General features: G+C 45.6%; 1 protein-coding gene across 1 annotated transcript in view; it reads right to left on the reverse strand.

The window, feature by feature from the left end:
* The window catches only part of LOC111872157 (alkaline phosphatase, tissue-nonspecific isozyme), an 86104-nt gene extending 66512 nt beyond the window's left edge, over nt 1–19592 (reverse strand). The window contains exon 1 of the mRNA XM_023865750.2: nt 19105–19592. Coding sequence (XP_023721518.1) covers nt 19105–19192 — 88 coding nt within the window. The 5' untranslated portion in view covers nt 19193–19592. The remainder of the gene's footprint in view (nt 1–19104) is intronic.
* Between the last annotated feature and the right edge of the window lie 4184 nt (nt 19593–23776).

Below are 23776 nucleotides of genomic sequence, written 5' to 3' on the forward strand. Positions count from 1 at the left end.
AAGCGGCAGTCTCTTGGTCGGTATAGTTCGCTTGCGGACTAAAACCACAGAGACAGACGAGCATTTGCCTGTTCAGGCAAAACTTGACAGTTTCTTCAAACCTGCATTGTTATGTTCAAAAACAAGTACAACTTCTGAGCCTTCCATTGATGAATAAATGTATTGTCTTTTTGTAGTATTTAAATAAAGTATCTACAGCGAATTTTATGTTCATCAGCAGTATGTATATCATGAAGTTTTCCATTTATTTCTGTTCTAATTTTGTTTTGTGTTTTAGTGCTACCTTTTGCTTAACTAATCCGGATGACCTCTCCCCCCCCAAATTACTCCAGCTTAGCGAGGGTTTACTGTACTACCTTCTGGGATATAACGCCATATAATGTCTTGTAAGTCAACCGGCGTTTCGGAGGAACATATCGCCTCCATCTTCATGGTAGAATAATAATATCCCGAGCAAGAAACCAGCTTGAAATGGGTGGTAAAACAGAGCAATGGGCTTGTTGATATTTCGGATTAGATAGGAAAATAGGAGGGAAGATGGAAGAGTAGAGGTCAGTTATCGTTGGCTTTGCCCGCAGGACAGAATAAAACGGCCACCACCCACTGGTTGTCACGCGACAACCGAGCGAACCAATAGGAGACAAGAACAGGGTATCAAGATGGCTCCCTAGGGAAGTAGTCACTGTTTATACCGAGAATTACGGAACACGATAAAATGAAAGGAATCTTCTCGTGCGCTGTATCCTAAAGGCTTTGCTTAACTCAGTGTTCCCCTCTCAGAGCAATTCAACATAAAGAGAGATCCAGGAGACTGGAGACATATTCACTGATACAAGGTAAAGGTAAAGGTACACTTGTCCCTGTGCTTATTTAAATAAGCATCATGCCAGTAAGACATATGGAGAGGTGGACGTATAGCTCTACGATTCTTATCCTCGGCTTGACCTTGGAGGTGAGTGGTTAGTTTTACGCCTCGGTCTCTTTAACCCTGGGGAAAGAGGCCCCGGTGCTCATTGGATAGGAGGCTAAGTGGGCTCCAGAACCAGTCTGCACTCTACGGAGAAAAGAAAATTATTCCTTTGCCTGGAATCGAACGCTGGCCGTCCAACCCGTAGCCCGTCGCTATACTGACCGAGCTACACTGGGTAAGGAGGCATTTCGTAAGTTTCATCCTTCATCAGGATTAGCGAGTCATGTAACACGCATGGAGGAAATAAGAATTGCTTACATATTTATGTTCAGGAAATTTGAAGGCCAGGGGGCAGTTCTAATGGAGCGTGATAAGGAAAGCGCGTGTCAGGCCTTGGCCTGCTTCATAAAGTGTCTCAAGTTAGGATACTTTTTAACGCGATAATTAACATTCAGGTTCCTGAACGGTATCTCAGTAACTACGTGTATCAGCTTCTCTAGCAAAATCGAGACACTTAGATGAGGTTTCCAGTGTAGAAATGTGTATTATTTCCCCTCGCCACATGCTTTCTGCACATGCTGCCCATCTCTGGTTTAACAGCACTGAGGTTGCATCGTCACGTCATCAGTATAAAGTTAACAGATCCTATTTTCCGCACACGATATGAACCAGAGTCTCCATACTGGAGATCTCATCGAACCCCATAAGGTGTGACACGATCCAGTTACTATTCCGGCATACTCGGCCAGTATTTATTTGCAGGACTGACGTGGGAAATGCATTGGAAATGAAGCGCGTGCTTTGTGCTCCGCTGCAGATTGTATTGAGAACTTACGTTCCTCTGTTAAATCTGAAAGCCTACAGAGTGAAACGTCAAATCCTTACCGAAATAAGCGGTCCTCATTTTGGGCACCAAGTAAAATGTCCGTTACCTAATCCTTCCAGCCGCACTATGGCCCTGGGGTCGACTCAGCCTCTAACAGAAATGAGTACCAGGAATCTTCTGGGGGATAAAGGGCGGCAGGCTTGTAGGGCTGACAACCTCACCGCCATCTGTGAGCCGACTGTCTAGAAAATGTGGGAGCCTCGACGTCTCACAACCCTATGGGCCTCCACAGGGATAGCTTTACTGTTGTCCTACACGAACCAAAATTATAACGTATGGACAAATGTAAGTGAAAATCTGCTTATTCGTTCTCGAGTTGTTGCATGACGGACGAATAGACACGGTGAAATTAATAGGCAATTTTTTTTTTTTCGATTTTATTTGCGAATGAAATAAAGTGGAATGGCAAACAAGAGAATGAGTTCTGGGAAGAACCAGGTGTGTACAGTTTTTTTTTATCTACCGCTCATCATGTACGTATTATCCAGCCCGTTGTTATGCGGGCTGTCTTCATGTCCGTGTATTCCCCCTTTCGTGACTAAACATGTTATCGAATTCCCGCTTCGTGAAGTCTAACTAAGTCACGAGGCCGACCCCTGCAGCGGCGGTTGTGTAAGTGGCCATTGTGTTTGTGAGAAGCAGGTAGTGCAGCATGTAACAGTCGAGGTTCGAACCAGTATAATTAGGGTGGAATACAGTCCGAAGGGCATTTAATGAGGAGCTTCATAACTTGTACTTCTCCCCAAGTATAATAAGAATGATCAAGTCAAGGAGGATGACGTGCAGGGCATATAGCACGCATGAGGAGTGGAAGGCATGTAGGATTATAGTGGGAAAACAAGAAGGAAAGAGACCACTAGGAAGACCTAGATGTAGGCGGGAGGATAAAATTAAGACGGATCATAGAGAGATAGAATAGGGTGGTATGGACTGTATTGATCTGGCTCTGGATAGGGACCATTGGAGGGCTCTTGTGAACACAGTAATGAACCTTAGGATTCCATAAAATGTTGGGGAATTCTTGAGTGACTGAGCGACTGGCGGCTTCTCAAGAAGGGCTCAGCTCCATGGATGGAGTTAATTGGAGTACGAGGGCACAACAGACAATGCCAAACTAACCCCCTGAAACCTGACATTTATCTAAATACTTAAACATTCAGTCCCTACCTCACAGAGAACATTGCATCTCCACTGCAAATACCGGCCGGTTATTGCTGTTTAGGGAAACAGTCGATGTTTCTTCTGGAATGTAACGCCGTGTGGTCTGGTATATGTTACCGAACTCTCAGAGGAATGTGCTGTCTCTCTTTTTTAGGTAATCTGAAGATTGAGGTAATATGTTGCTGCGTAACACCGGCAAGTATCTGACAGAATCATTATCTTCATACACAGGAGATTGAGACAAATTCCTCCGTAATGTCGGTAAATATGTGTCAGACTACACGGCGTCACAACCCAGAGGACAGTAATCTTCACAGTCACTGCCGCGAGGAGCCACCCCGACCGAGGCTCGTTGGTGCACTGTGGGTGCAACGTAACAGCTGGTCGTAAGCGTGACACCCTACCCTGTACTGTTGTTACACATATCCGCCTGGGATTTGGAAAAGCATTCCTTGTTCCGCCACTGTCAACGCGACGCATGCGCCAGGCCCAGCAACCGGCTGCGTGCGCAACTTCCTTGGCATCCNATCCCATGTTCGTTACTTTTTCTGATCTGCTTTGAATACCATCACCGCCCGTACGAAACTTGATCAATTTCGCGACTTGCCCTGGTCACGTGGCGCGACGCGTGGAGAGCTGCTGCCTGTTCCAGTGGCGGAATGTCCTGTCACAAAATAGGGCGATTGCAGAGCTGGGTAGGTTTCCTGGGCACGGTCCGGAGTTCCTTTCAAGCGGGTGGGAAGCGAGCGAGCTACAATATTTTCTTATTGATATACTGTCACGTGATTGATTATAGACGGGGTTCGGAAAGGGAGTCGGATTTATTTGATTCTTGAAATTCGGAACTACAATTAACTATAACAGTTTCACGGATCTATGCACTTAACAGATCACTAGAGTACGCGTTATCTTCTCAGTCTGGTGTATCTTCACCGGTTGTCACTTGGTAACACTCCCAGTGCTATGATTTCTCAGCTTCCGTGTTCCCGGGCTCACATCCTCCTAGGCTGGCGTCTATTTCACAAGAAAACTGACTCGGCGTTGCTACGCAACGGCATACAGCTATGAGGGGCTACTCCTCCGCGTAACTGGAGATGCAATATTGGGGAATTGGTATGAGCCATGAGTTCCTGGAACGTAACCCTATACGCGCCAAGTTATAACGAACTAGACTTCAAGTTTTCGACTTACGACCCCTTTTTCGGGAATGCATGAGGTCACATCCCTTCTTTTTTCCATTATGATTTATTTTTAAAATAATCTAGCGGCGTAGGGGCAGGTACGTTGCTTGTCTCCCCCAACCGCCAGCGCCCAAGGTTCGTCTCCCAGCAGAGGGTAGTTCCGGCTAACATTCTGCCAGCTGTCGCAAGGAACAAACGACGGGCGGACTAAAGTCAGGCCGGCTGGTCTAACTGTAATGCAGATGTCTCTGGTTCAAAACTCGACCGGGTTTCGGTTGCCTAGACTGAAATCTTCGTGGCTACTCTCAGTCTCATCACGAAATGCAGGAGTACCTCCATGAAGTAGGTCATTATATCCTGTCCCCTTCCTCACTCGGCCTGTTCGTTCAATTCCACAGCACATGACTTCAGGTAACGAAATGAAAATAAAACAGGCCGTGGAGGCTCATAGGGTTGTGAGACGTCGAGACTCCCACATTTTATGTAGACAGTCGGCTCACAGATGGCGGTGAAGTTGTCAGCCTTACGCGCCGGCCGCCTCTTACCCCAGGAAGATTCCTGGTACTCTTTTCTTTTAGAGGCTGAATTTACCCCAATGCCATAGTGCGGCTGGAAGGATTAGGTCAATTGAAAAATCCAGTAACCTTATCAGGAATCGAACCTGCGATATTTCGGCTTGTAGCATAGTGCCTCAACCAACTACGCTACCGCGTACCACCACCCCACTATATATCTTCAGTAATTATGAAGTCTTTTCTCGTCACTGAGCTGGCCAACGAATCTCCCTTTCGATGTTTCTTTATTGTCTCCACAACAGCTACCCCCACACCAGAACGGCATTAACGTGGTCAATTCACAGTCTCTTTATTTGAGACCTATGATATTATGTTCCCATTTACCTCTTATTTCGTTATTTGTCGATTTTGTATACATTTCTAGTCTCCCCACACGTACTACATGTCTCACCTACCTCATATTCTATCATGTTACAAAACGTGACTCTTAGTGTAACGAGGCCAAATAACCAAAATTCCATCAACACAAGTTTCCAGCAATGATAGCAGTTCCAAAAAAGCATAGCGTAAACAGAATCCGTGTTTGAAAAAAAAGAATTCTAGCTTGTGCTAAGTGACGCCGTGTAGTTTTATAGACGTTTATCAAGTTTTTTAAGGAAATTACTGCCTCCGTCTTCATGGTCGAAGATGTCAACCCGAAACGTCGGCAGATCTGTCAGATTACATTTTATCACATCCCAGATGGTAGTGTTCATTCACTTATTCACTTATTTACGTACAGTTCGTGTAACGATGCCATCAGTGCCATGATCGTCAGTGAATAATAAATTACACGATGTGAAAGGAAGCCTAATTTAATGTAGAAACCCGATGTTTGCCTTCAGGGACTGAAGAAAACCACGAACAACTAAAGCCAGGATAGCCGGTGTGTCGGCAGAGACTCGAACCAGACGCTCACGCAGATTCAAGTGAGAAGCGTTAAAGCTTTGTGCAGATTGTTCGGTACATTACGTGTTTTTTAGGTCACACCGGAGGGGGCGAGTTGCCCACCTGGAGTTACACAACTGAGGTAACACCCTCGCAACACATGTCCTTTCTCTCAACTTTCAAGTCTTGTCAAATATTTTAATCACATCGCATCTTAAGCTGGCCACAAAGTTTGTGTTGTGCTGGGCAAGCAATCCTTCGGCCTTTCACTGGTGTCAAAGAGGCTCTGTATAGTGCTGACCTCTGCCAGCCCCCCCACCTCCCCGGTCGTCCTAAGAACTCCCAGTCACACACTGTAGTTGCTGTTCATTTACTGAGGCCTTGCGTTGTTTTCCCCAGTACTGTCATGAAAACACTGAAACAATTATTTAAGAACACAACAACTTCTTTACTGAGACTATTTTTGTTGGATATGAGGTTCTCACAGCGGTGTCCACGTTGCTTCGGATTGTAACCACTTGTTGTCTGATAGAAGTCCATCGACGTTTCGGTGGAACATAACCCTTCTGTCTTTGGGGTCGATGAGTAAACCAAGCAATAAACAATCTGCTTGCCTCCTACTTCTTGCTGCTTTCTTGCTTGGCTTGCTGTCAGACCGTGAGGATGGAAGCGATATGTTCCTCCGAAGCGTCGGTGAACTTCTACCGAAATGCGCGGCTTAAAAGCCCAGATAGATCGTATACTTCAAGACAATTCTTGACTGAAAACTAGGCGTATATTGGTACTTATTTACCAAAATTTGTGGAAAACCTCATTTCTTCGTCTTCGCATCATGGTAGAGGCAGAGTTCACAGAACCATGCCATCTTGTCTAACCTCTCAACGTCCGCCTGAGTTATAACAGAACCTGTCTCGGAGCTCTCTCATCCGCCATTCAGTCCAAATGATCTGCCAGCTCCTGTCGGTTTCGTTCCGTACTGACTGCATTTCCAGTTCATTCAAAAAGAGGCTGGGGCCACGCGGTGGCGTAGTTGATTGAGGCACTACGCTACAAGGCGGAAGGTCGTGGGTTCAATTCCCGATGAGGTAATTAGATTTTTTAATTCACGTAATCCTTCCAGCCGCACTATGGACCTGGGGTCGACTCAGCTGTTGATTTGGGTCAGATTTGACGTTTCTAATTTTAGTACGATACTTGGCCTGTCACTCTCGTTCCTGGGATGTCGTTAAGTATTGATTCTTGACAGGAACATTTATCTTTCTTTATATACAGGAAAGTTTCATAACGGTGAGGTGAAAGCCCTCAAAATGCGCCATTTTTGGTTACCATAAGAACCAGTTGTCCCTCTTTAACACGTTGCGTGAACGTAAGTTATGTAGTAGGTCACGAACAAGTGAGTAGTCTTTTCTTTTTAGTCTTTCATGTCCATACTGCAAGCGTTTTAAATAATTTTGTGTTGATATTTGAAGTCTAGTATAGGCCTATTTTATGAAGGAGACATTTTGCCGTTGACTATTTGTATGTGTTATTTGTGGGAGATGGCTTTAAACGCCAAAGTCGACGTATCATCCGAAATTTGTAGGACTGGAAGACGGTGATAGAAAGGGAAGTTAATATTGCGAAATCTTGTGTCATGAATGGAGAGACCGTCGGCTGAATTCTCTGGTCAATATATTGTCACGTGATATATAGTTATGAGGTTTGAATTGGTAATTAGATTTATTGGAATCTTGCAAACTGTAACTACAAATAATGATAACATTATCGCTAATTCAAACACTCTACAATTCACTACAGCACGCATTAAGCCTTCTCAGTCCGTTGTCCTCATCAGTCGTTGCTTAATAATAGCTTCCAACGATGTAGATTCCTAAGCTTCCGGGTTTCACATCCTTACTGGCTGGCGACTGTCTCACAGCTCCTTATACTCGCACTTACACGGACTCAAAGTCAGAGTTAGAGTCAGAATTAATTTATGACTGTAGGTTTACTGCTAATCAGTTCGTCTTGGCGCCAAACCCGTTGAGGCTGACAACCAAAGTCTTTTTTCAACTGAACCCTTGCGGTCATAGTACTAATGAAACATTGTCTCTCACAAGAGGATGGGGGTTTCTCTTATGAATATATGAAGTTAAGTACCGTGTTTGTAATGACTGTTATGCTATCTTTTTCTGACATAGCTTCATTGAGCTCTGTCATGATCTGTTGCACTACAGTGGCGACTTTAACTTGTCACTGTTGGTCAAATTGGGAGCCTGTGCTGACAGACTTATTCTCTAATTTCATGTTGTGGCAGATGCTGCTGCATCGGGGTGCCTCACGCTTTTCCCATCTGTCTGCGGCGCCTGTGGTTGCCGGTGTTGCGTGTCTTGACGCAATGCAGCTGCACAGGATCGCTCTGGTGAGGTGTACTTAGAGAAGAACGTCCTCCCAGACGGTCTCTTGCGAGCTCGCTTTACTCTTCTCCTTTGCAGCTCTTCTTTCGCGTGACTACATCCTCGGTATGAAGCTGGATGAGGTTTCTCTCCTTCTACTAGGGTGCAATTGCAGCAACTCGGCATAGTTTCTGCATTTGTCTTTTCAGGGAATTTCGTATGCAGGTGGCCACCATCACACCACGAACTTCGAGGGGCTTTTGCAGTTGGCCCAGAAATGGCCAAAGTGTTGTCCGTTGAAGCACTGCGTAAGGACAGTCTCAACTCTGCATAAATCTACCTTGACGGTAGCAAGAATGTCGGTAGATGACGTTAAATATGAATCCGGCTGCGAAGAAACCGACTTCCTGTACATCTGAAGAAGAAGAGGGAGAAAGTGGAGGCTTGTGTAGAGACAGATTTATGTTTCACGAGGAGAAAACAAAATTTACCGGTTTCAAATGTACCCAGACAGTGCAATTTGTCCTTTTGGTAACGTACTTTGGAAAGAAGCTCCGGTGGGAAGTGTTCAAAGTAAAGTGGTGAAAAGTGAACCTTATTACGAGCAGAAGGAGTTAAGCAAGGTTTCTCCCGGGTTCAAAACTTTGATCTTAACGTTGACGGGAAGAGGGGAAAGCTACATTAGGATAAAATCTTGATTTATCATTGGGAGGACCACATTACCTACAAATCATTATTTGATATTCGAACAGACAGCTTCCCAACAAATGTTCTTACAATTGAATGTCCTAATTCATTGAGCGTTCTAGAGACTTCTAGAGACTTCTTTCGCAGTCACGAAGTCACACCAATTCATGACCTGTTCTATCGTCGGGGTTATATTACTTGCACCTGGTATTCCCCTCGGAATGGCTCGTGTTTGAACGGAACCCCACTACAGAACGTTGCTTGGACAGGCCCCTGAGCTGTACCAGGTCAACGTTACTCACGTACATCACGGACGTCAGAACTGACAGCGAAAGGATATTAGTTCGATTTCTTGTTTGGAAGTGAAACAAAGTCTTTCTCATTATTTTATTTCCTGTTTGGAAGAATTTCACAAACGAGGTCGATGATTGCAAGATGAGAGCCTTAAAAAGAGGGTCGAAACATGTGGAAATACAGTGTTGCGTCCTAACCCCGCCCCCATCTGTAGCGTCACGCGATCACGTCATATCAGCATGTACTGCCAAGTTTTCCTCAGCGGTAACGCTTCTGATTTATACTTGGGAGGTGCCATTTTGTGGATTTTCGACCGAGACACCGACAACGGTGACTGATAATCTTCGTGTTTTTCCTCAGTACCTGAAGAGAGGTGACACGATATTGCCTCAACTTAGGCCACGTCAACTTCCTTCTACATCCTTTCTAATTAATTTTTCATTCTCCTGCAGTCATTCGGCGTTATATAGCCTTAGTTACTAGCAGCGTCGTTAAATAAACAACGACAGTTTTTTATTTCGCACTTAACCGAGCGGGCTGGAGCAGCTGTGACGGTCTGGCCTCGAACACTGTTCGTCCTCATTCCAGTTCCGGCCGAGACACGCTTACCTTGACTGAGGCCTGGTGTGTTTCCTCAGTCTCTCCATCGAATCCCCTGGGTAATACCTCGGTTAGGCCACAACAGCTTCCTTCCGCATTGCTTCCAATTCATCAGTCATCACCCATATTGATAGCGTCTTCACACAAACAAGCACAGAAGCAATCCAGCATTTCTTTCGTTGTGTGACTTCCTTGCCACATTTCACTTTAAATCTTTCAACGTCTCCTCCACGAGGGTCGGTGATTTCATATGCAGTTCATAATAGCAGAGCAGGAAACGGGAAGCTGGCGATGGAGGGCGGGGGCAGTCGGCAGCGGTTCGTGGACCACTAGTTATGAACCACAATGTTGCAGGATCGCAGCGATAACCACGACGGCGCTAGATTTGAGGTCCCCGCTCCCAGCTGTCCAGGCGCACGTGAAGTGGCGAGTGATGTTGCCGCAAGAAATGACAGGAAAGGTCAGCGAATGTAGCGAGTGTGGAATGTTGCCTAATGACTTGCAATTAATTGCATAAAGTAGTCACTAGTTATGTTCCGAATACATTCCAGAATAATGACAGCTGTTGGTGACGCTGCGGCCACCTTGTCCACCATCTTGTGTCGCTACCTCCTTCTGCTCTGATCGGCCTGTCCCAAATTTCCTGGCGTGGTAAGAGGCAAAGCTAGCCCTGTAACAATGGCCGTGACACAGCTCGGGCAGTTAATCGCTGGCTTCCCATCGCTGCGGCCCGGGTTGAAGCCCGGGTCAGGTCATGTGGGGTTTGTGGTGGATAAAGTGGCACTAAGGCAGGTTTTCTCCGAGTACTTCTGTTTCCCCTGCCAATCTTCATTCCACCAATTGCTTCATAATCACCATCATCTATTATCTGGGGCTGGTACAATAAACCAGTAGTTGCTACAATACCAAGTGGACTCAGTCTCAACCCACTAAACATTAATATATGTATATATCCCTGTAACAGGCCGTGAAGGCCCATAGGGTTGTAAGACGTCGAGGCTGCCACATTTTCTAGACAATCAGCTCACAGGCGGCGCTGAGGTTGTCAGCCCTACGCGCCGGCCACCCTTTTTCTCCCCAGGAAGATTCCTGGTACTCATTTCTGTTAGAGGCTGAGTCGACCCCGGGGCCATCAATTGAAACCCCCAGCAAACTAATCGGGAATCGAAACCGCGACCGTCCCGTTTGTAGCACAATGCCTTAACCATCTACGCTACCTCGTGGCCCTCCTGGCGTGGTAAACGGTAATACGTAGTATCCCTATACTTAATTAACCATCACAAGGTACAGATCTATCATTCTTAACCCCGGCACAGGATGAAAGTGAATGGTTGTCCTCACACCCCTGTAACCTTACCCCCCCCCACACACACACAGAAACAGCCTCAGTACGCATTGGGTGGACACCACAGCGTCTGAACGCTATGAAAATAGCGTTATCCCTAACCAGAATCAAACTCCAGTTCCTCAAGTCGACAAACCTGTAATGTAGTCGATGTACCGATCGAGCTACTTCAGCCACTTTTCAGATGGGATTTAAATATATTCTTTTGGCCATGTTTCTTCTTTCCGAACGCATTTAATGTCCATGCCTTTGAATCCCTTCCTCTGTTTGCATTACCATTCCTTCTGAGCACTTCCCTCCACCCTTCCGCTTCCTCCGCAGCCACGGTCTGGACTTCACATCCGCAACATAGATTTCATACCAGCTCAAGCTTTCGTTTGTGAAGAATCAGCCCGAGACGTCGCGACGTCCGTTGTAGAAATAAACAAGGGAGGCTAATGCTACGCTTTCTTCTGGCTCCATTGCAGACAAAAACTACGCAACTCATTCTACAACTGTGTGGTATCCTTAGCAACGTCCGTCATAAAGTACGTTCGTTACAACGGACGCATTTTGTGCGCTCGTACGCTCCTCATAAACACCCTTGTTGTGTGGGCGTGCCTATTTCTAGGTCCCGTTTCCATGAATGAACGGAGAGCAGCTGTGCGCATTCCCTCGAGATGACAGCTGCGACAGATGCCGGGGCCAGTAGCAGCTGAGTAACTGTGCAACTAACTGGCGACTGACTTATCAAGAAGTGCTCAGCTCCATGAAGTTAGTTCAGTTCCCTGGGAGTGCTCTCACCCATTTTAAACGCATCAAAATCAAACCCCCTTTGCCGACGAGGCCACAGATTGCCTTTCATAAGAATTCACTCTTTGTAATGTCTTCACGTTCATGCAGCCCTTACCAGATCGACTGCCAAGGAAAGGCTGGGAACATTCTGAAAAAACAATGTTCATCCCTCAATTAACTGGAACAAATAACTACGATAGCCCCACTGAGTTACGCACTCCAGAGATCACCGTAACTACAGCACGCATAAAGTCTTCTCAATCCTCACTAGCCGTTGCTTGGTAGCTGCTTCCAACGGCGGACGTTCCTCTTCCAATGGGTTCCTGAACTGTCCCCAGCGTCAGCTACCAGCTTCTCACTTCTCACAACTGCAACTCTCAACTTAAAGTCAAAGCCGAAGTCAGAGTTACTGCACGACTGGCGGCTTACAGCCAATCAGTTCGCCTTGTCGCGCAGACCCTCGAAGTTCACGACCAGAGATATGTTCACTCACAAATCCTAGTTATATAACCCCAGTACGGACCACACAGAAAACATATTTTCTATGTCTCCACAGAGCTGTTTCCTAGCAACAGCCGTTCAACTGTCGCCTGTTTACAGAGCTGTTACTTGGCAATGAATCTGCATGTCACATTACATAGCATCTGCTTGAATATTTAATTTGTAGTCCTTTATTTGACTCTGGTCTCTTCTTCAGTTTCGTAATCTTTTTTACACATGCGGTAGGCCTCCTTGGACGGGGATCAGCCCATAGCAAGGCCCATGTCCACACACAGAACAACACAAACACAGAATAAACGCAGACACAGACATCCAGACCTTGAGTGGGATTCGAACCCACGATCCCAGCGTTCGGGAGAGCGAGGAAATTTCTTGCTTTAGACGGCGCGGCCACTGCTTGAATATACAGAAATAATTTATGGGCTTCATATGATCCCCAGGCCGGTCACGGTAGCCGAGCGCTCTAAGGCATGCACTGTCTTCGCTCGCTCGGAAGCGGGGATCGTGGGTTCGAATCCCACTCAGGGCATGGATGTTTGTGTGCGTTTTTCTGTGTTTGTCTACAGGTAGAGGCCTTGCGACGAGCTGATCACTCGCCCAAGGAGTCCTACCGTATGTGTAAGATCGAGAAAAACCGAAGTGAACGTAGTTCATGGAGGTAGGCCTAGGCCAACTGGGGCTGTAGTGCCAAGGAAAAAAAAAATATGATCCCCAGAATACGGCGGTTATTTCCCTGCACAGCTTTACACGAGTGTCTTTCCAACGAAAATGCAGTGCGTTTGTTGTGAGGTTTTAACTGAATTTCGTAAAGTTGTTTACTCGAACATAAACCTTCGCAGTGCCTGCCTGTCGTTCCATAGTCTATAGAGAAGAAGGGGCTTATAGTGCAGTCAGGTATGTCTCTTTTCTGGGCTGAAGAATTATCATTAAAATTAGCAAGCAAGTTATGCCACTAGAAGCCCCCCCATGTTTCAATTACCCAATTTCCCATCATCAATAATACCAATATTCCAGTCGTGCTAACGTCTGAGGTGGGAACGATATAAGCACAATTGCCAGAATTTCATCATAAAACAGGTAAAGGTACCCCTGTAACAGGCCGTGAAGGCCCATAGAGTTGTGAGACGTCAAGGTTCCTATATTTTCTAGATAATCGGCTTACAGATAGCGGTGAGGATGTCAGCATTACGCGCCGGCCGCTCTTTATCCTGCAGGAAGAGTCCTGGTGTACTCATTTCTGTTAGAGGCTTAGCCGACCTCAGAGCCATAGTGCGGCTGGAAGGATTCGGTAAATTGAGAAACCCAATAACCTCATCGGGAACTGAAGTCGCAGCCTTCGGGTTTGTAGCATAGTGTTCAACCAACTATGCTACCGCGTGCCCAGAGTGTTTCTTAAAGTTCTCAGAATAAAGAGAGATAATCTGGCTCAGGATAGAGACCAGTGGAGGGCTCTTGTGAACACGGTGATGAACCTTCGGGTTCCATAAAATGGAAATTCTTGAGTAGCTGCAGAATTGGCGGCTCCTCAAGAAGGGCTCAGCTCCATGAGTAAGTAAGTAAGTAAGTAAGTAAGTAAGTAAGTAAGTAATTTCACTACACGGTATTAGCCGAGTGGTCTTTGTAACCGAGGTTCGGCGTGTTTTCTTTGAGATATGAACCGATCATTCAGACGAGCCTCGCCTTGTGAATGTTTGATCTGTGAATGATTGTGGTCACGGGCTCTGCCAATGGCTGCGTTGATTCATAGCAGAGGCGTAATCTGGAAAGTAAAGTTACGAAGGCAGGTGCGCCAGTATTGCAGCATCCGAGCGACCCTTCGCTCCTCCGTGAGTTCGAGTACCGGTTCTTTAATCACCTTCTTACTTAACACGTCATTAAGAGAATGGGTTCATCGTATTGAAAGTGGGTACGCAATGACGTCCTGAAGGTCGCTGGTCATTGGACTGAAGATCTTGCCACTTTGAAAGCCTTAACGGATAAAAAAGGGCAAACTGCTTGTGTCTCATTATCTTACGTGAGTTGCATTTATCCCTTCACCTAAGACCGAATTTCTTGCGTTAGTCGTTGATGTCCAAAGTCGAGTTGAATACATTTGGCGAGATACGGCCGAATAGAGGTTCGGTCTTCCCATGTTGCTCATACTCTATACGTACATCTTAAAAATACCCTGAAGATGGAAAAAATATATTCTTTCGAAACTTTGGCACCCGCCTACAAATTGCACAATGACATAACCCTGTAGACTGCATCATGAATCTACGACGACGTGGAAAACTCGGATCTCTGGAACTCTTCAGATGTGTAGGATTCAAGGCTCTCACAGTGGTGCTCATAAAGAGTTCTGTCGCCATACAGTCATTTGAAAGTCAACTGAATATTCGGAGGAATATATCGCCTCCATCTTCATGGTTGAAAGATTAAACCAAGGAAGAGATCATCAAGAATCAGGGAGTAAACAACGGTCTTTTATTATTGTCTGCTTCACGATGGTCTCTTCCTTGGTTTCAACCCTGAAAAGTGAGGCAACATATTCTTCCGAAACGTCTATTGCATTTCAGCTTAATACACAGCATTATATTCCAGAGACAGAACTCTTCATCTGTGTAACCTAATTTTGACGTGAACAAGACTGACTGCTTGGAATTTTTAATGAAAACGCAGAGTGTTTTCTCTGAGATCTGAACTGAACTGCTGTTGACATGAGTCTCACACTCAGAAGGATTGGCCCCGACATGTTGTAATTCACTTCCTACCAAAAAGCAGAGGTTCACACTGAGTCGGTGCGGCGAAACGTTCGTACACTGCAGCAAACATAGACGTACAGCGTTCGGAACAAACTCTGTAACTCCCAAGTTTCCTGATCTGTTATGGAGGCGGTGGCAGGAGGTTCCTGCGAAATATTTCTGCCTGTCTACCAGAATACACGGCATCACATCCAGTAAGATCGTAATCTTAATATTCACAGCCGTCAGAACATCAGATACAGTAAATTGTGGCAAGCAGTCCCGTTGTTAGACAACGGCTGCTAAATAAGTAACTATACAATGGCCGTTAGTATTCAGCGGGCCGTAAACACCAACAGAGGAATGGTCTTTTCTGTGCGGTCCGTGCCGAGATGTCAGAAGCAGGACAAGTTGGGAGCTTTTTGGTGAGCGAGTGAGTTAGAGGACAGCTGGGGCTCAGTACTTGTGATCCGTTGCTGTGAGAAACTGGTAGCTGAGGCATGGGGATATTTCGGAATTCAGAAGAAGGGGAACATCCTTCATTAGAAGCCGCTACCAAGAAACGGCAGTGAAAACGTGACTGTGGACACCAGTGTATGTGTAATAGTGAGCTGTAAATTGTAGTCACGCCCTGTATCAAAGAGTCCAATAAATTCAGTCATCAACCCAAAACCCCGTCTATAGTCACTCTCTATCGCGTGACGTTATGTTTCTATACTCCTTGCTTACATAGGAACAGGAGAATGGATCTAAGTATAACAGTTCTCACAGAAAGCCTTGCTTTTTTTGATACGGGAATTCCTTCCAGGAGGCAGCGGAAGTTTCAGCTCCGATTCTTCCACGAAGCATATAAAAGTTTCAGGTCTGACTGTTTAACGAGACCTATAGGCATGTCAGATATGACCTTCAATGGCATAAAAAAAATTTCAGGTCTGACCGTTCAAGAAGGCTTATAGAAGGATCATGTCTGAGCCATGAATTGTGCGCATGGCTGAAGTAAAGAAACAAAATGGCCACTGGGTGCATTCCCATGTATAAGTGGCATAACGACACCACAGATAATGCCTCAAGGACAACCATTGCATTCAAAGTAAATAAATAAATACACAAAACGTCAAAAGTTGTCCCTGTGCTTAACTAATTAAGCAGTATGCCATAACGACTTATGGGGGAGTGGATATATAGCTCCACCTTTCTTGACCTAGGCACTAGATGGAGGTGAATGGTCAGCTTCACGTTCCGGCCCTGTACATCCGAGGAAAGAGCTACCGGTATCCACTGGATAGGAGACTGGGTGGGCCACATTTTCTGTCTGGTCGCTTTGGAGGAGAGAAAATTCTTGCATTTCCGGGAATCGAACCAGTGCTATCCAGCCCATAGTCCGTAGATACACCGACTGAGCTGTCCTGAGCCAATATAGAACCAGCGTATCCAAATCAATTCGAGTTTCTTACAAAAATATTTTATTGGTGATAGTTATCACGAATTGTGCGGCAATTAAGGAGACCTGAGTTTCTCACGCCGCTGAACAGATCACAAATCCTCTGCTACGTGACGTGTGTGGATATTTAGCGTACATTAAGTTTCGCAATGCGAGTGTCCATCCAGCAAGAAAGGTCGAAAAAACAACTTTGGAATTCTTTCGAGACATCTTGCATAACTAAATGACCACATCGTGTCTCCCCGCTGCATTCTCAATATAAGCCCGACATCGCACTTTCTGACTGACTTCTTCAGCGCGGAGAAAGTGTGTGTCCACTTAGTGCTTACAGCGAATGCACGATGCAGGGATCCTACCTGTCTGCCCAGTTTTCCAAAATTATTTGGCCTGAATTTGATTATATTTAGTAAAGGAAAAGTTGTCTCTGCGCTTAACTAAATAAGCACAACTCCATGAAGGCGTCTGGGGGAGTGGATATATATATCCACGTTTTCTTTATCTCGACATTAGTTGGAGGTGAGTGGTCAGCTTCACGCCCCGGCCGCTTAACGCATTGGATAGGAGGCTTGGTGGGCCCCAGAACCGGTCCGGACGAAATGGAGAAAAGAAAATTCTCTACCGGGACTCGAACTCTGTCCCCTCTGTCTTCCAGCCAGGAGCCAGTCGCTACGAGTGTATTCCTCTGAATATACGTCTTGTGACGAACTCTTGCGGCAGAAATAAGCACTAACAGTTTTTAAAGTAGAACATCAGACACAACTGTAGTTAACAGATGCAAATCTCTAAAGAGAATGCTTTCGTTTACTAGTTTACTGCCGGGATGATCCAGTCGGTATAGCGATTTGCTACAGAATGTTCGGCCAAGGGCTCGGAGTTCGAGTTCCAGTATGGCAAAATTTATGTTTTCTCCAGACCGGCTCTGGGGCCCACCCAACCTCATATCCAGTGGGTGTATAGATCCACATTTTATTGACCTCGACACTGGTTGGAGGTGAGTGGTCGGCTTCATACCCCGGCCGCTTTACCCCCGGGGAAAGAGCCCCCGGTACTCATTGGATAAGAGGTTGGGTGGACCCCAGTGCTGGTCTAGACGACACGAAGAGAAAATTCTTTACCCTACCGGGACTCGAACTCCGCCCTCTTGGTCGTCCAGCCCGTAGCTAGTCGCTACACCGGCTACGCTATCCCGGCTAACCAGATGTTCAGGTAGTGCCTTACAATGACTACGACAATTTCTGTGATAATTTCTTCCCGTTCTTTTTTCACTTATAATCCAGTTATCTGGTGCTGTACATTCTGTATTACCCACAGGGCCGATAAGTAAACAGCAGATAAATAAACATTAAACTTCACACGTTTATTTATATTTATTTTACTTTTATCGACTCTGTCTGTAAGGCAGGCAATATACAGTAGCTTATCTTACGACAGTGAACAGAGAATTGGAAAGGATGTGGATCGAAGCGGTTGTGGCCAATTTCATGCATTATACCAGAATTTACCTGGAAGGGCTGAGTAAAAGCTCGATAAATCTCTGCTATATATTTCGGTTCTGACCGAATTCGAAGCGGGCACCCCCCAGAACACAAGTCAGAATCTTTATCGACTGAACCAACTCGGTTGGTGATGAATATTATTTTCTTTAGAGAAGAAGTGTATAAGGGTTGAATAATTAGTTCTCTAAGCTACTGAATGTACTGTCACGTGTATGAGTGACTATAGACGGGGGTTGGATTGGTAATTAGGTTTTCTGAACACTTACTGATCGTAACTACAAATAATTACAGCGCTATCTATAATTAACACACTCAGCAGTTCACTACAGCACTTACTAAGTCTTACAGTCTGCTGTGTCTTCACCAGTCGTTGCCTAGTAACGGTTTCCAACGGCGGAAATTCCTCTTCCTCTGACTTACCGAACTGACATGGGAAGATGAATGCATATAAGACTTTGATGGTAAAGCCGGAAGGAAAGAAGCCACTAAGAAGAACTAGATATACGAGTAGTTGGGTGTGCAATATTAAAATTAGGCTTAGAGAAGTAGGATGGGGTGATACAGACTGTGTTGATCTGGTTCAGGGTGGGGACCAGTGGAGGGCTCTAGCTTACACGGTAGTGTAATGTCAATTTTCATAAATAAAAAAAAGTTCTGGAGTAGCTGAGCAACTGGCGGCTTCTTAAGAATGACTCAGGTCCATGGAGTTAGTTATTTAGAAAGTGTATAATATTTCAATTTCAGCTTCCTATTGTGTTCTACCGACATCAACCAAAACTGAATCGAGCTGTTAAAGTAGTCTAAAAATACCAAATTTTATTTAAACCCATAAAAATCTTTCGTAGATGAATCATATGACCCTGTATAACCTTATTCTTATGCGTACATTTTGTGAAATTTGTACGAGGAACGTATGGAAAGTTTACTGAAACTGTGGAGCTGAACCTCCAGGTGCAATGTTACCTACTCAAATAATCTAGTACTGTTTTTTTTATAGCTAGTGGGTTGGGACTAAGTCCCTTGTACTGCGGCCACTTATGACCTATTGTACAAACCCCAGATGATAGGTGAGGGTGATTGTGGAGCAATTGGTGGAATGAAGATTGGCAGGGGAAACCGAAGTACTCAGAGAAAACCTGCCCCAACGCCACTTTGTCCACCACAAATCCCACTTGACCAGACCCGGGATCGAATCCGGGCCGCCGAGAAGCCAGCGACTAAGTGCTTGAGCTATGGCGCGGCCCTAGTACTGCATATTTTCAAGCATTACTTTTGATGTGACACTTACCTTCAACAGAGGAAACTCCAGACAAAACGACTGTAAAGGCAATCGCTACAGCGAAGCGCTGAAACCTGGTGACGGTCTGTAGAAGCATGCTGAATGAAACGTTTCTCCATGCAGATTAATCCAGCAAGAAGCGATCGGGTTCTACACAAAGAATATATAACTGAATACAAAGATGACTGCAGAATGCTTAGAACTGGCGCAAAGTGGCGAAGTGCAGATCAGTCACACGTCAGTCGAGGGTGCGCTATTACGTATAGAAATTATTCGTAGTTCATTGACATGAATTCTGCTTGAAACTTGGGGCGATGACATTGAGACTCGAACCGGGTCCCTGTCATCTCAGAATCGTTCCCACTTTCAAACTAAGGCAGGGACCGCACTCTCAGTTCATAATCCTAGTTCTCTGAATCTTGTATCTTTGTAAAAACAAGGTGTAGCAGGAACAACTGATCCTAATCCAATACGCGAACACTTGGCAATGCGCCTAGGCTCCACGCTCCTTCCTTTAAAACGGATCTTGGGACTGTGACAACAGCAAAAATATGACAAGCCCCTGCATGTAATGCACACTGATGTTATGTATAGAAATGATCAGACTATATCAGACCGTGGCGTTTCTTACTGCAGAGCGCCGGGTTCGACATCCATAACTTCGCACTACTGGTAGGTCGTGCAGAAAATGGCGCTGGAACCGGTTTATCTAGGAGTTTCTTCAGTTTCCCCCGCAAATAATGACATCTATCACCGCCTCCTGAGGTTCGTGATGCCCCCGATCAGGTGCGGCATTATCATATCATCGGTCTTTAATCTGGGGGCCATGAAAGCCGTCAGGGTGTTTTGCAAATGGGAAGCAGCGAGCTGATTTCATTGCAAACTTGCCATTAAGGCGTTTAAGAAAATTTGTACGGGTCGCCCTGCAAGTGCTGATCTCTAACCTGACACGTAGATATCAGCAAGAACGCTGTAGGGTGGTAGGCGTGACGAAAATGACGAGTTCTAGTTCGGATGATTGGATTTATTAGTAATTTGGTTACAATCTCTCTTAACGAGCTATAGCTGATTTACACACACTGGTCTTCTTCTGGTACCACAACTAAAACGCAGGAACTATAGCAGTCTCCCTGAATCACACATTCCAAGTGTTACGCATGAATAAAGTCTTCCAGTCACACTTAAAGTCTTTACAGATCGACTTATTATTCGCCTTCTATGACAAACCTTCCGTGGCTATCTTCTACCGAGAACTCAGAACTTAATTCTTAGCGCTGTTCGTTTTTGAGATAACTCCTTTGCACGGACCCCACGGAAAACACCATCTCCCATTGTTATGGATGCAAGTTTATATCTGCGTTGCCTTGCAACAGACTCTCTATGCCTCTGTGCTTTTGCTTGGTGCGGACCGCATGGAAAACAGATTTTCTCTTCTAGTGTTGCCTCTATTCGTGTTTACAGTGCTGTTGCCTGGCAACGCGTTGATCAAATCCTTTACAATATTACTATTCGGTATATTTATTTCCCGTTATCTTAAAATTTTGATTTGTATCATAATTCCGGGTGAGGGGGAGGCGGGCAGAGGTCCCTATTGGCCCCTTACCGGCACACATTTTTAGAGGGGCTTCGTATCTGGCCCGGCTCGCTGCAAGGAAGTGGAGTTCTTTAAACTGTAACTACAGACGAGAGGGCAATGTTGTTGCTCATCTGGTAACTTATTATGATCAGGCGAACTGCTTCTGGGTGCAGCGCCCCGAGGATTGCTTCAGGCACGCCGGCAGGACACACTGTAAATCAGACTCAGAGGAAAGCAAAAATGCTTAGCTCATTTCTGTGCAACAGGGTGACTCCGAGCTACGGGCCGGATCACCGAGGAATGGGAGTTTGACTCCCGGCTTGTGCAAGAGACCTTTCTGTTTGTCACGACGTCCGTACCGGCTCTGAGGCCCATCCACCCTCCAATCCAATGGACACCAAGAGCTGTCCACGGAGATAAAGCGGCTGGCGCGTGTAGCTGACCACTCACCTCTGTTCAGTCCCGAGGTAAAGAATACGCGCATCCTTACTTCCACTCCCCCATGTGCCTTCATGGCTTAATTAATTAAGCCCAGACAAAATTTTAATTTTCATTTAACGTTATATTTACTATGGGCGCTTTGCAGCCCTATAGGCCAGAACTGCACAACTGGTGGTACGCGGTCCGCGAGAGAGAACCCAATATATGCGTTAATACTCTCCTCAACCATAAAATATGGCGACGAATCTTGTAGAAAACAAGTTTGCTATTCGATAAATATTGCGCGTAATCTTTCAGCTGGTTCATACAGCACCCAGTAAGCAATATGCATGAATATGGGAGTATTGTCACGTGATGGAGTATGGCTGCAGACGGGTTTTGAATTGGTAATTGAATATATTGGCCGGTCACGGTAGCCGAGCGGTCTAAGGCATGTACTGTCTTCGCTCGCTCGGAAGCCGGGATCGTGGGTTCGAATCTCACTCAGGACATGGATGTTTGTGTGCGTTTTTCTGTGTTTGTCTACAGGTAGAGGCCTTGCGACGACCTGATCACCCGCCCAAGGAGTCCTACCGAATGTGTAAGATCTAGAAAAACCGAATGAACGGAGTTCATGGAGGTAGGCCTAGGCCCACTGGGGCTGTAATGCCAAGGGGGGCGGGGAAATTGAATATATTGACCACTTATGGCTGCAGGAACGAGACCGGAAGACAAAGTATTCTGAAAACAATTGCATCAAGTATTCCCGGAATTTAATCTGCTGCTTATTTCATCGCGAATAAAATTTTGTTCCGGTTTTCACAACACCACCACCACCACCACTGGCAGAAGGGCTCTTTTTGAGCCATAGCCTTCCTTAGAAGATTCTGCCAGATTTGAAATCCGGTTTTCAATACTTTGGATTTCACAAACAAATGTCGTTTTCACAGAGCGAGGTTCAGCCCACATCTTGGAGGACCAGGTCATTGTATTTATGTCCCACAGTGTCAGGGTATCCCGGTTGTAACCCCAGACACCTCGTTTCCTTTTCGTTGCGTTCTTCGACTAGTAGGTTTACGGTGGAAAATCTCTAACCCGGCTCCACACTGTGAGGTTCTCACAACAGATCCTCTTATTTTCTAAACAGCATCAAGTTGCTGGTCTTTTTATTAAAGAATCAGTGCGTTTTCTGTCAGGTGTGTTTGAATTTTCGTGTATTATAGAACATAAAACTATAATTTTGCCTGTGGATCTGTATGGGTGTGAAACTCGGTCTCTGACATTAAGTGAGGAACATACGCGTAAACTGAGGTTGTTTGAGAACAGAGTGCTGAGGAGAATATTTGGATCGAAGAGAGATGAAGCGACAGGAGATTGAAGAAAAGTGCATAATGAGGAGCTTCATAACTTGTACTCTTCTCCAAGTATAATTAGAATGATCAAGTCAAGGAGGATGAGATCGGCAGGGCATGTAGAACGAATGGGGGACACGAGGAATGCATGTAGGATATTGGTGGGAAAACCATATGGAAGGAGACCACTGGGAAGACCAAGCCGTAGGTGGGTGGACAATATTAAAATAGATCTTAGGGAGATAGGATGGGATGGTATGGATTGGATTGATCTGGCTCAGAATAGGGACCATTGGAGGGTTCTTGTGAATACGCTGATGAACTTTTGGGTTCCATAAAATACTGGGAAATTCTTGAGTAGCTGCAGAATTGGCGGTTCCTCCAGAAGGGCTCAGCTCCGAGAATAAGTAAGCAATTAATGTGGATAAACTTCGGGCTCAGAGAGGCAACGTTCTGTCCCCCAGTGCGTGACATTTCTCTGCACGTGAGCAGGGCTCTGCGCATGGTCACTGGAAGCAGAGGTACACATGCTAATGAGCGGAAAGTGTATTTTCGTTTCGTGGCTCCCGAACATTCCATTCTGTCAAAATACACAGCGGGCCGTGGTACTCTTCCGGGCTATTTATACACATAAACAGCGTCTTCCTCAACATCCTGCGGTCCGGTCCTAACGACATTTCGGACAGGTTCCTTGTGTCTGTCTTTCAAATCTCACGCACTCAAATTGTAGCGGGCAACACAGCAGGTACAATGAACAGGCTACGGACTGGAAGACGTAGAAATCGGGATAACACGTCTGGCAGGGTGCATGAGATATTTCTCTTCTACGGGTTCGATTCCAGGCAGATTCCGCAGCGTCCACACCGACCCTAGAGCCCAACCAACCTCCTATCTACTGGGCCCTTTACTCTGAGGAAAAGCAGCGGGGACGTGAAGCTGAGCACTCGGCCTCCATCTAGTGCCTAGGTCAAGAAAAGTGGAGTTATGCCTTCACTCCCCCATATATCTTTATGGCTTAGTGCTTAACAAATTAAGCAAAGGAACAGCTTTACCTTTACGTTATTGCCCATTCCCGTTTCATTATTGTCGACGGTATCCTCTCAGTTTTGGGGTGATCTCAATGACCGTTTGATGGAATTTAGTTCTAGCTATAGGGAGGCTTTTAACTTTGTTTCGTAGTGGTTTCTTCAAAATTCTTATTTCCATTTTTATTCCTATCTCCTACATATAATATTAAATGTTAACAGAATATATGCTCTGTGCAGAACTTCTTATGGTGTTCAGAGATGGAGATCAGCTCTCTGTGATATGCCAAAATGAGAAGGAAACCCTC

Source organism: Cryptotermes secundus, unplaced genomic scaffold, assembly GCF_002891405.2.
Source record: "Cryptotermes secundus unplaced genomic scaffold, Csec_1.0 scaffold574, whole genome shotgun sequence".
NCBI classification, from domain to species: domain Eukaryota; kingdom Metazoa; phylum Arthropoda; class Insecta; order Blattodea; family Kalotermitidae; genus Cryptotermes; species Cryptotermes secundus.